The sequence below is a fragment of the Lepidothrix coronata genome, unplaced genomic scaffold (genome assembly GCF_001604755.1).
Source record: "Lepidothrix coronata isolate B3197 unplaced genomic scaffold, Lepidothrix_coronata-1.0 Scaffold33, whole genome shotgun sequence".
Classification (NCBI taxonomy): domain Eukaryota; kingdom Metazoa; phylum Chordata; class Aves; order Passeriformes; family Pipridae; genus Lepidothrix; species Lepidothrix coronata.
The window spans coordinates 5,815,848-5,825,983 of NW_016690213.1; the positions used below are offsets into that span (position 1 = coordinate 5,815,848).

Genomic DNA, 10,136 nt, shown 5'->3' on the forward strand with positions numbered 1-10,136 from the left:
TAAGGAAATAAAAAATGTGAAGTAGGCTTCAAACCACGGGTAAATGGGCAAAGAGTTGATGATTTAGGGCTATTAGTACAGGTTAGGGAAAAATATGAAAATTTAAAAGAAAACTTAAAAAAAATAGAATCTAAATTATGTCAAATGAGTGTGTGTCATCTCTTTGCTTATGTCTTCATCTGCATTGCCAGTTTAGATAATAAATGGTTCAAGCACACGTTTAGCTTGATTGCTATTCTCAAGTAAAGTTCGTTTCTAGACCTCTTCCATGGAAATAAGTTGGAAGGCTTGAACTTGGAAGTGATAAGCATCAGAAGAAAATAAAAAGAACCTGATATGTACTTTATTAATGTAATTCTATTTCATTGTTTTGTGAGAGTTTGAGGCAATTCAAAAAACCATTTATAAGTGTTTGAGTTTGACAGCACTGGTTTCTGTAACTTAACATTTCTAAACGATTTTTACATAATTTGAGAAAGATGCTTTGCAGACATAGTAGCTGGTAAGAGAGAAGTGAAGAAATAAGAAGACTGTCAGTACTCGACAGAATTTATTTTATCTTTTCATAGTTATGGCTAAATTATAAAAGAAGCAGCATCGTTTATGTATCTCTGCTTTTATATAAAATTGATTATAATTCCATATGTATTTGTTGATGTGTGGAGTTTTGTGTGTGGGTTGCTTATTGCTACATTTTGATTGCCGTTTTCTCACTTTGAGACTCTTGTCTCATATTCTTTAGGTTTGGGGGATTTTGGTTGTCACCTTTTCCTTTTTTGGAATTCTAGCATTTGTTTTTTTTATTTCTTGACGTAAATGTTCTAGTCACCTAAAGTGTAGCTTCAAGCAGTCCTTTGTGTGACTAAGAGAAATTAGCTAAATAGCACTGTTTAATTAATTTCAGGACCGCCTCTTTTTCGTCATGGAATATGTAAATGGAGGAGACCTAATGTTTCAAATCCAGCGCTCACGCAAATTTGATGAACCTCGATCCCGCTTTTATGCTGCAGAGGTCACATCAGCACTCATGTTTCTTCACCAACATGGAGTCATCTACAGGTACTTTTTTTGATCAAAAATAAAGTATTCTTGAGGCATTGGGCTGGTTTTGGCTGAAATCCTCAGTCTCTTAGCAACCAGATTTAGATTAGTTGTTTGTTCCAATTTGCTTACACAGAACTTTTTTTTGGCTGTTTATCATTGAGAATGTTAACATTTGAATAGCCTCTGCAGCAGTCGCCAGCTGTGTGTGCCAGTTTTGTATTATAGTCCAAATAAAGTGGGTTTGAAAAAGCTTGGCACAGTGCGACCCAGAGGTGACCTTTCTGCAGATCGGTGCAATCTCTTCACTTTCCTCTCTGTGCCATAGATTTCCTCTCAGTTTCTAACTCCCTGCCACTTCCTGAGTTTGTTTGTCCTAGTTGTCTCCACTCTGATACAATCGGGATGGTCGTTTGCAATGCTTTACTTATGCCCCTTCCTCTTGACTGTTTGGGTGAAGGCTTAGTCACCAGCAGGAAGTGCCTCTTTGGAGACAATTTTGATTTGCTTGCAAGTGCCCTGCATCTATTTGAACCTCCTCCCCGGTCCCAGTCTCTAATCTTCAACACCCATGCACACACACAGACAAAAAGTACATATTGTTGTGCTGTGATGAAGAATGCATTTAGGGATAGGCTTTATTATTAAAAGTAAGGATTCACTTTGAAAAATTTCACCCTGATGTTAATGTGTTTATTAAGTCCTTTATCTTGTCATTTCATGCTTCCTCTCTTTCTTTATTTGTTTTTAGCAGCCTGTCATTGCTTGAGATAAATTTGGGCTTTCACAAGCAGTATGCTTGTGATACAACTTGTCCTGTCTAGTAAAAACTCTGAGTTCTGTGGATCTGAGCTCTGTTATTCTCTTGATATTCTCACCCTCTTTCAGGTTATCAGTTTTGATTTGAGGTAGTCATCTCAGGGACAGGCAGTCTCAGATTTCTTGAGCAGAAACATCAAAATGAGGATGTAGAATTTGTCACATCCCTGGATTCATATTAAGGCAGATCTTAAGAGTATTAAAAATTGAGAGCAGGGAATTTTAAGTGTTTAGTAACCAGGACTGAGTGGTAAGTTCTATCGTAGGCCACTGCCTTTCCCACATACTGGGATTCAAAGGGAAATTTCTCAAAGAAGGGGTGTCCTTTCCAGAGACATAGCAAGCAGTAGGACATCACAATTTCTAAGGAAGATAAATCTCTGTGAAAGTGGTCTTTTCATCAAAAATCCAATTTTCTTCATAAAATTTCTATTGCTAGCTGCATCTCTTAATCTCCATTTTTTGTTAACACTGGTATGATGTTTGCATACTGGGTTGTACTTTTGGCCCTACCACTTGACATGGGTTTGTTTTCAAGTGCTGAAGATCCAACACATTTCTTACCTTTCCTGCCCATATCAAATTTCCTATTCATTGTCTGCATTTATTTCCAAAGCTAGGTATTTGTACATTTAGGTAATAGAATGTGGCAACCTCGGATTTTGTAAGTATCCATCACAAGAGAAACAGAGAAGCTTGGCACTTCAGAAAGTGAAGGATTTTGGAGATTTGTTTCCATAAAATACTTGAGCTATTTTCTCCTTCCTGGAAACTGGAGGTAGTCACTTTGTAATTAGCAGGCAGTTTAATGATTTCTGTGAACCAGCAAGAAAGAACTGGTATAAAATTACCTCTCCCTTCTTTATATGTGTGCATTCATTCACCCCCATCCCTCCAGCTTCCATCCTTTAACACATCCTTTTCTCTCTCTACTCTTTCCTATCTCTTTTCTCTTGTCATATGTAGCTTTCTGCTGTGTGTTGACTCCTACCTGCATTGAATTGTTTTATGTGCCTGTGTTCTTTCTATGACTTTTTATCAGCAGAATGCTTCAATCACAAGAGAAATGTCATGCTAAGACAATGTTTTGTAGTTTAAACTTCACAGTGTACTCACAACTTCTGATTCAGAGGCTGTGCTGACATGTCTTTTGCATGTTAGAATATTACACTGAAGTTGTACATGGCATGTTATATTGAGTGTATGATCAGAAGAGGCAAAAGAAGAGAAAAACATGAGTTGTAGGATGAAAGCAGAAGCAGGAAGAAAGCAACAGGAAGAACATTAGGAACAGATTCAGTTGTATTTTGTTTTGACATAGGCTTTTGGATCTGGACATGGCAATGTCTGTAAGAATCATTCATTTTCCAAACTGTGGGATACTAGGAGCTTCAACTATTTGTAAAATGTACATCCCAGTTACTCTATAAACTACAAGTTGAAGGAAGAAGTTAGTGATTATTTTAAAAGAATTAATCATAAGAAAATGTCACAATTCATTCACAATGTACCAGGCCCTGGCAGAATGCATTTGTTCATGTCAGGCATATGTTAGAATAGTTGTCTTGCACAGAACAATTTCAACCTAATTATTCCATACCTCACTGCGTTATTTACTACAGTGTTAAAATGCATTGGGATCAAGTCACTCCTTTATGTCTCCAAAGCTCTTATTAGCTGGCAAACAAGGAAAGAAAAGGGAAAGAAAAAAAAAGAAAATAAAAAAACCTATGCTCCTGAATAACTACCAGTCATAACTACCTAACATGCCTTCAGATATTTTAATAAAGAATACTTGTCTTCTGTGTAATTATATTCTAGAAAAAACATTGTGGTGTGAAATTAATGGTTATTCTCCAAAGTGGGAAATGCTGCTTGTGTGGGCACTACTTCAAGGAAAGAGGGGTATATATAAATAAACTAAGATGTTTGATGGAAATGAAGGTTTCAAAATAGCTGCTATACCTTCTGATCTTTTTTCAGCCCTGTATGTGAAAGTATTTGTTTGGAGCTAAACATAGTTATATTTTGGGAAGTAAATAACTAGCTTTAGCTCATGTTTTGGCTTGTTGGTTAGATTTTTAGAAAGTGCTATGATGATACTAAATGATCATCTTTTATAATAACTAGTTTATCCTCATTTCCCCTGGAGTTCAAAGAGAAGGCAAGCTCCCTGTTTGGCAATAGAAATTATTTTTTAAATTCACATCTTTGCAGCTGGCCTAACAATTGTTCCCAGACTTGTCCAATTATCGGTGTGCTCACAGGAATTACATGTCTTCCTTTTGTTTATTGAGTCTCTGTTGCAAATAAAGATGAACCTCAGAATTTATATATATAAAGATATTCCTGTTACTGAATGCGTCTTGTGTGATAGATAAACTTTACAATAATTTTTAGTGTGGCATTTTTAAAGGTATGATGTTACTGTTGTTGTGTCAAAAACACTTCAACAGCTTAATAAAAATATTTGCATTATCCCTGACACCTTCCCTCTCATCTGGCATTCAGCAATTCAGGCACATGTCAAGCTAGGGCCTGATAATACAAGTAGAGTCAATCAGACACTGGAGAAGTTTCAGTCACAGTTTCTGGCAGTCATCTTGTTTGTGTTATGCAATTGCACCACTTTGAAAAAATGTATCCAGGCTTCAGGAATTAAGGGCTAAACCATGAATCTCGTTTTGCCTGCGAGCTGAACTGGAGTTTGAACTGAACAATGAAAGGTTGTGGACTATGTTCAGTGTCACCTGTCCCTGGAACCTAATATTTTTAAAGTCCGTCATCATAAGCTTAATATATTCTCATATAGGGAAGATGCAACAAACTGCATGTGTGTAGAAACTGTCAGTTCTGTACTCCCCTCTCATACTGACTTTCAGCTTTCCTGTGCACTTTCTGCAGATATATGTAAACATCTTTCAGCTGCAGTTGTTGGGCTGAGGTCAGGAGTACCTGGGTGGCTGTCTCTCGCTCTCGTAGGAATTCAAGTGAGGTGACACAAGTGGCCCACTCTGGCCTGAAATACCTACAGAAAAGTGTTGTCTCCCCAGACAGGAACATCAGCACTATAATGGAGTACCCCTAAATGAATGTAAATGACAATCTCCCCAGTTCATATGTGATTTAGGAAATAACTGTGCAAGCTACAAACGTAATTTTAGTAAAGACCTGAAAGGCCAGTAGTTGCATGTTGGTTATCTCTGATATCCTCCAGGACCATTCAAGTGGTCTCTCTGAAATACATAAGAAGGAAACTGAATGTACACAATTTCACTTCACCTGTGAGGATGAAAAATATCTTAACTGGGAAACTATTGCCACCTACTTTGGGTTGACCACTTGTATGGGTTTCAGACGTAGGGTCTGTGAGATGTTGCCTTGAAATCATACAGCACCTGGTCACGGGGGAGTCCTTATTAATAACTGTGGGTTGTTGTGTTCCTCAGCAATGTGAAGTAATAATCCAGCCTGTAAGTTACTGGAGCTTTCTGAGGCTCTGTGCACTCTGTAATCAATGTGTTGGTCGCGATGAAGGATTTATTAACACTGAATTGAGGCAAATGTGAATATAAATAAGCTGATGCCAATCCTTGAGCACCTCCGGGCTTTTTCCATACACAACTACCCTAAGAACTTGTTTGAACACTAACTGAATTTTTCCTTGGATGATCAGTTTTCCCAGAATTCCTGTTTATCAAGGCAACACACACCAGTGTTTCAGAAAGAAGAACTACCTAAAATTAAAAGCACATTCATTAGTGTGTTTTTACGTGAAATAAGAATATTTAGAAAGGCTGACTTCATTGGCAGTTGTATGATTCAGTGCAACCTTGGCAGAGTAATGAGGAGTTATATTTACACTGATGAAAATGTTGCATGGTCAGTGGTTAACATGTTAAAAGTCATCATTCTCCCAGGTTACCTTACTGTGTTTTTTCTGAGTGGTAGCAGCCAAATTAAATTCCCCTCCCTCCTATTTTTTTTTTTTAATGCAAAACTAGACATGGAGCATTTTGGTTTAAATTTAAGAATGTACAGATCATCTTATTTCAACTCTAAGTAGTTAAAGGTTAAATTGGTGCTTTGCTATGGTCCATGAAGAATGGCAAAACCTTGTACTCTCATATAGCATATTCACACCCAAACACGGGAATATCCTGAACTCAAGCCCTTCTTCACATAAACTGCCTGTTGCAGTAGTCTGCTACAGAGAAGTTACAGTTTGCTTCTAGCCCAAGTGAGTAACAAACTATTTCCACTACCTTCAGTAAAAATAGGAAGCAAGGAGTGAATTGTGCTGCCACACATGTGTCTGGAGTCCCAGGGTCTCCAGGGACTGCTGCCCAAGCCATGCCACCTGACCAGTGCTTTGGCCAGGTGTGCGCCCTGGACTACATCCATGCTCTCTCTGCTCTGCCTGGTCTAGTTTCCAAAACTGAACGTGAGCTCCAACGGGATTTTAGTCAGTGGCCTCCTGCCCTCTTTGCACGTTTTCTTGCTGGATCTAGGCAGGCCAGCAGTCATGAAATGCATAAATAAGCAGGATGTCTTCCCCACAGGAAAATGCAGTGGGCTGGGGTGGAGAGGAGAGGGACTGAGGGAGATGAGAAGCAGGAAGGAGGGTTGGTTCCCAGGCTTCTGGCATTCGGACCGAGGGAGTCCACCCTGCCATCTGCCCAGCTTATGTATTGTGCTAAAGGCTGCTGTTGTATAGGAGAGCCTTTGACAAGGTTTCCAGCTGTGGAAGGATGAGTAAAGGCTGTGGGAATAGGATATGAACCACATGGTCTTGCCAACAGTAGAATGCTTTCTAAATTTCTCCTGGGTTTGGAACATTAAAAAGTCCTTAGTTGGCTCTTGCGTGGGAGTTGGGTATGTGGAGAGGCAGTGCCGGGCAGTTAATATTTAGAAGGATAGACCAGCACCATCAACCTCATTTGGGGAATAATGAAGTACTTCCAGGGGGAGTTCCTGGTAGCAACGTCAGCTTTTTTTTTTTTTTTTTTTTTTTGCTTCATGTTTATTTGGTGCAAGATTTTCTTGTTTAATGACCGTTTGTATAGTGCTGTATTGTGTAAATAAAGCTATGACCTTTACCTTCTGATAACAGTATAGGAGTGAGTTAATGTTAAATGAGAGTGAGCAGGGAATGAGAATCTGCCTGGGTTAATGCCAAGTTTACATTCCTGTGAGGGCAGCCATATTCCGGTACCCTCAGTAGAAAGGGCGACAGCGCTTCTCAACAGATAATAGCAGTGAAATGTTACAGAACATATTTGTATTTATTTCTGGGTGAATGTCAGGGATTTTAGATGATTGATGTTTGTGCTTTTATTTTATAACAGGAAGAAATGTGTGTTATCTCTCAGCATTTGATAAGAAGGTTTTAACTGAGAGAAACATACACAAAATAAAAATCCACTAGAGCTGCAGCACATGTGAAACAGAATTTATTGACACGGCACAATCCCACTAGTTTTCCTAAACTGCTGAGATACAGCATTATTCCTGCAGAATCATGTACACCAGTTTCAAACAGAATCATACTCCGCAAACAATTTGCTAACATAGGAAAGAGAGTGCTTTTTGTTTCACAGTGCATGAAAAATCTGAAGGTGCTTCCTATATGTAATTCTGCTGCTAACAGACAGAAGTTAGGACTGAATTTGAATCTATGTCTTGTTAAGGGTGAGGCTTTGCCTTTTTGCATGCTATTGAATACATCTGCCAAAGTCTCATAGTAATACAGAGAAGTTCACAGCAAATGTGGTTCTGAGGTGATAGGCATTTCTCAAGATTTTGTTGTACTCTTCAGATGCAATAGAGAATCATAGAACTGTAGAGTCGTTTTAGCTGGAAGGGACCTTAAAAATCGTCTAGTTCCAACCCCCCTGCCATGGGCAGGGACACCTTCCAGCAAATCAGCTTGCTCAAAGCCCCATCCAACCTGGCCTCGAACACTTCCAGGGATGAGCCATCCACAACTTCTCTTGGCAACCTGTTCCAGTGCCTCACCACCCTCACAGAAAAGAATTTCTTCCTAAGATTTAATCTAAACCTACTCTCTTTCAGTTTAAAACCATTCTCCCCATCCTGTAACTACATGCTCTTGTAAATAGTCTCTCTACATCTCTCTTGTAGGCTCCCTTCAGGTGCTGGAAGGCTGCAGTTAGGTCACCCTGAAGCCTTTTCTTCTCCAGCTGAACATTCCCAATTCTCTCAACCTTTCTTCTTAGGAGAAGTGCTCCATCCCTCTGATTGTCTTGGTGGCCTCCTCTGGACTTGCTCCAACAGGTCAATGTCCTTCACACGCTGGGGACCCCAGAGCTGGACACAGTACTCCACATGGGGTCTCACCAGAGTGGAGTAGAGGGGCAGATTCATTTCCCTTGGCCTGCTGGCCACACTGCTTTTGATGCAGCCCAGAATACAGTTGGCTTTCTGGGCTGCAAAGTTGAAGAGTAATGCAAAATGTTGGATGAAAACATGTAAGGAACTCTTATTTAGTGGGTTTTTTTTAATAATGATGACAAAAATACTGAACAATCCTAAAAGAAAATTTGGATGATGAATTTCAGTGAAGACATACAATTTCTTCTGTTTTTTCATCAGAACCTTGCTACTTTTGGCTTAAGATCTGCATTTATGCTCTTTGCCTGTCTTCCCACCCCCTCTTTTATCCACCTCCTTGTTATATAAGAGCTTATCACTTAGATGCTGCTGGACAGACATTCTTGCATGCAGATCACTACTCAAAGGCCGATTTTGATTCAGTGACACTATTCATATGCATGATATGTGCAGCTTCCTGAATGATTTGGGACCTTCATTTGACTCTTCAGGTAGAAAACGTGTTGCTTTAAAAGAGAAAATCATCACATTTGAGAATGCACTATTATTAAAAAACATATGTTCTTTTGCTTCCTATTGCGAAAAGCAGTGGAAAATGAGAATTTATCCAATCTCAAAGCTAACATAACTGAATTATCGCTGAAACCTTTGAAAATTTTGAAAGGATCTGTTTAGCTGACAACTTGTACTCAAGTGAAAGAAAACCAAAATAATATTGTTCACTGGGAGGTTGATTAAATAGGCCTAACAAACTAAAACAGAGAAAACTAAAACAATAATAGGCCTAACAAACTAAAATAGCCAGTAATCCCGCAAATCCCCCAGCATTTTTGGGAACTCATCAATGTCTCTACTGCTACCAGAATAAATAGTGGTAGGATTACATCAGAAGGACCTTGGACAGATAAAGTGCAGTCTAACCAGGGGATTCAGAAAGTGGAACAAAATGGCTCAGGTGGCCATGACAGTGCTGAAAATGAGCTGAAAGGTGAGAGATAACGAGGCCAAAGTGGTAATGAGTCACTTAGCTTACCTTCCTGTGTCAGAAGTAATGCCTGCCCCTTTCTTCACCTGCCAGTGTGTCACAGAGCCTGAACAAGCAGCTGTCCAGAGCAGTGACAGTAGGAGAAATACATTGTCTTCATCATCTCAGCAGCATTGAGTACATGTGGAGGAGGTAGATGTGGAGCAGGCTAAGCAGGAGGCAGGAGGCATCACTACCATTCCTGTGGAGCAGGAATGGTAGTGATGCCAAGGCCAGCTTTTACCGAGATGGGAGCTTGTGTGGTTTCTGCACTGTTATATATCCAGAGATGGATGACACGAGGGAGAGATAATTTACTCCCAACACCGATTTTAATTTTGCCCCCCCTCAAGACCACTTATGATGGGGATATAATATTTTAGATTCAAAAAAATTCTTACAGTAACACCCAGCTTATAAGAAGAGAGGCTTATGAGGAGCCCAAACAGCACTTCTCACAATGTACACAGCAGATGGGTCTTCCCTTCCTTGCCTCCTGCTTCTAGAATTTGTTTCCAGTAGTCAGTCTTACAAAACAGCAGAGAGAGAGAAAAAATAAATGTGAGAGACCAGAAATAATGCCAGTAATGACATATGTATGCTTTTTCCTCCAGACTTCAATTTCTTTCTCCTGATGTATGGAAGACACAGAAAATGTCACTCTTCAAAGTATGTCAAATGGAAACAGTACATGCAGTTGTGTGCATTTTTTTTCATGTAGATTGTTACAATGGCAGTTGTTAAAGTACTCTTCACAGGGTATTCCAGTCCTAGGGAATGTGATTGCCCCTTCAGGAGAAGGGAAGGATGGCATGGCTTCAACAGTAGATGGCCAGTATAGCAGCCAGTCTGGGTGCACCTTGGTATGAAATAGAGAAGCAGTACCCTAAAAAAACAA

General features: G+C 39.5%; 1 protein-coding gene across 2 annotated transcripts in view; it reads left to right on the plus strand.

Annotated features, from left to right (window-relative positions):
- Positions 1–10,136, plus strand: part of PRKCE (protein kinase C epsilon) — a 288,770-nt gene that overhangs the window by 230,948 nt on the left and 47,686 nt on the right. For both annotated transcript variants that reach the window (XM_017811754.1, XM_017811753.1), the window contains exon 11: positions 905–1,059. In XM_017811754.1, the coding sequence (XP_017667243.1) occupies positions 905–1,059 (155 nt within the window). The remainder of the gene's footprint in view (positions 1–904; positions 1,060–10,136) is intronic.